The sequence below is a fragment of the Fulmarus glacialis genome, unplaced genomic scaffold, assembly GCF_000690835.1.
Source record: "Fulmarus glacialis isolate BGI_N327 unplaced genomic scaffold, ASM69083v1 scaffold22216, whole genome shotgun sequence".
Lineage (NCBI taxonomy): Eukaryota > Metazoa > Chordata > Aves > Procellariiformes > Procellariidae > Fulmarus > Fulmarus glacialis.
The window spans coordinates 1-246 of NW_009219047.1; the positions used below are offsets into that span (position 1 = coordinate 1).

At 72.4% G+C, this 246-nt stretch overlaps 1 protein-coding gene across 1 annotated transcript in view; it reads left to right on the forward strand.

Annotated features, from left to right (window-relative positions):
* Window positions 1-3: 3 nt before the first annotated feature.
* The window catches only part of RAB11FIP5 (RAB11 family interacting protein 5 (class I)), a gene marked incomplete at its 5' end in the record, with an annotated part of 18756 nt that continues 18513 nt past the window's right edge, over window positions 4-246 (forward strand). Inside the window, one exon of the mRNA XM_009580241.1 lies at window positions 4-119. Coding sequence (XP_009578536.1) covers window positions 4-119 — 116 coding nt within the window. The remainder of the gene's footprint in view (window positions 120-246) is intronic.

Below are 246 nucleotides of genomic sequence, written 5' to 3' on the forward strand. Positions count from 1 at the left end.
CGCGGTGGCCTGGTGCTCACCGTCATGCACCGGGCCCTGGTGGGCATGGACCGCTTCCTGGGCCAGGCCCTGGTGCCCCTGGAGCCCACCCTGCAGCAGGGCCGCGCGCCCGACGAGCGGTGAGTGGGTCCCGTTGGGCAACACCCAACGCCCATGGGGGCAGAGCAGGGGACGCCTCCGGGATGGGTGTCACGGGGTCCCTTTGTGACCCAGGATGGGTGTCACGGGTCCGTGGGAGCCACCGGA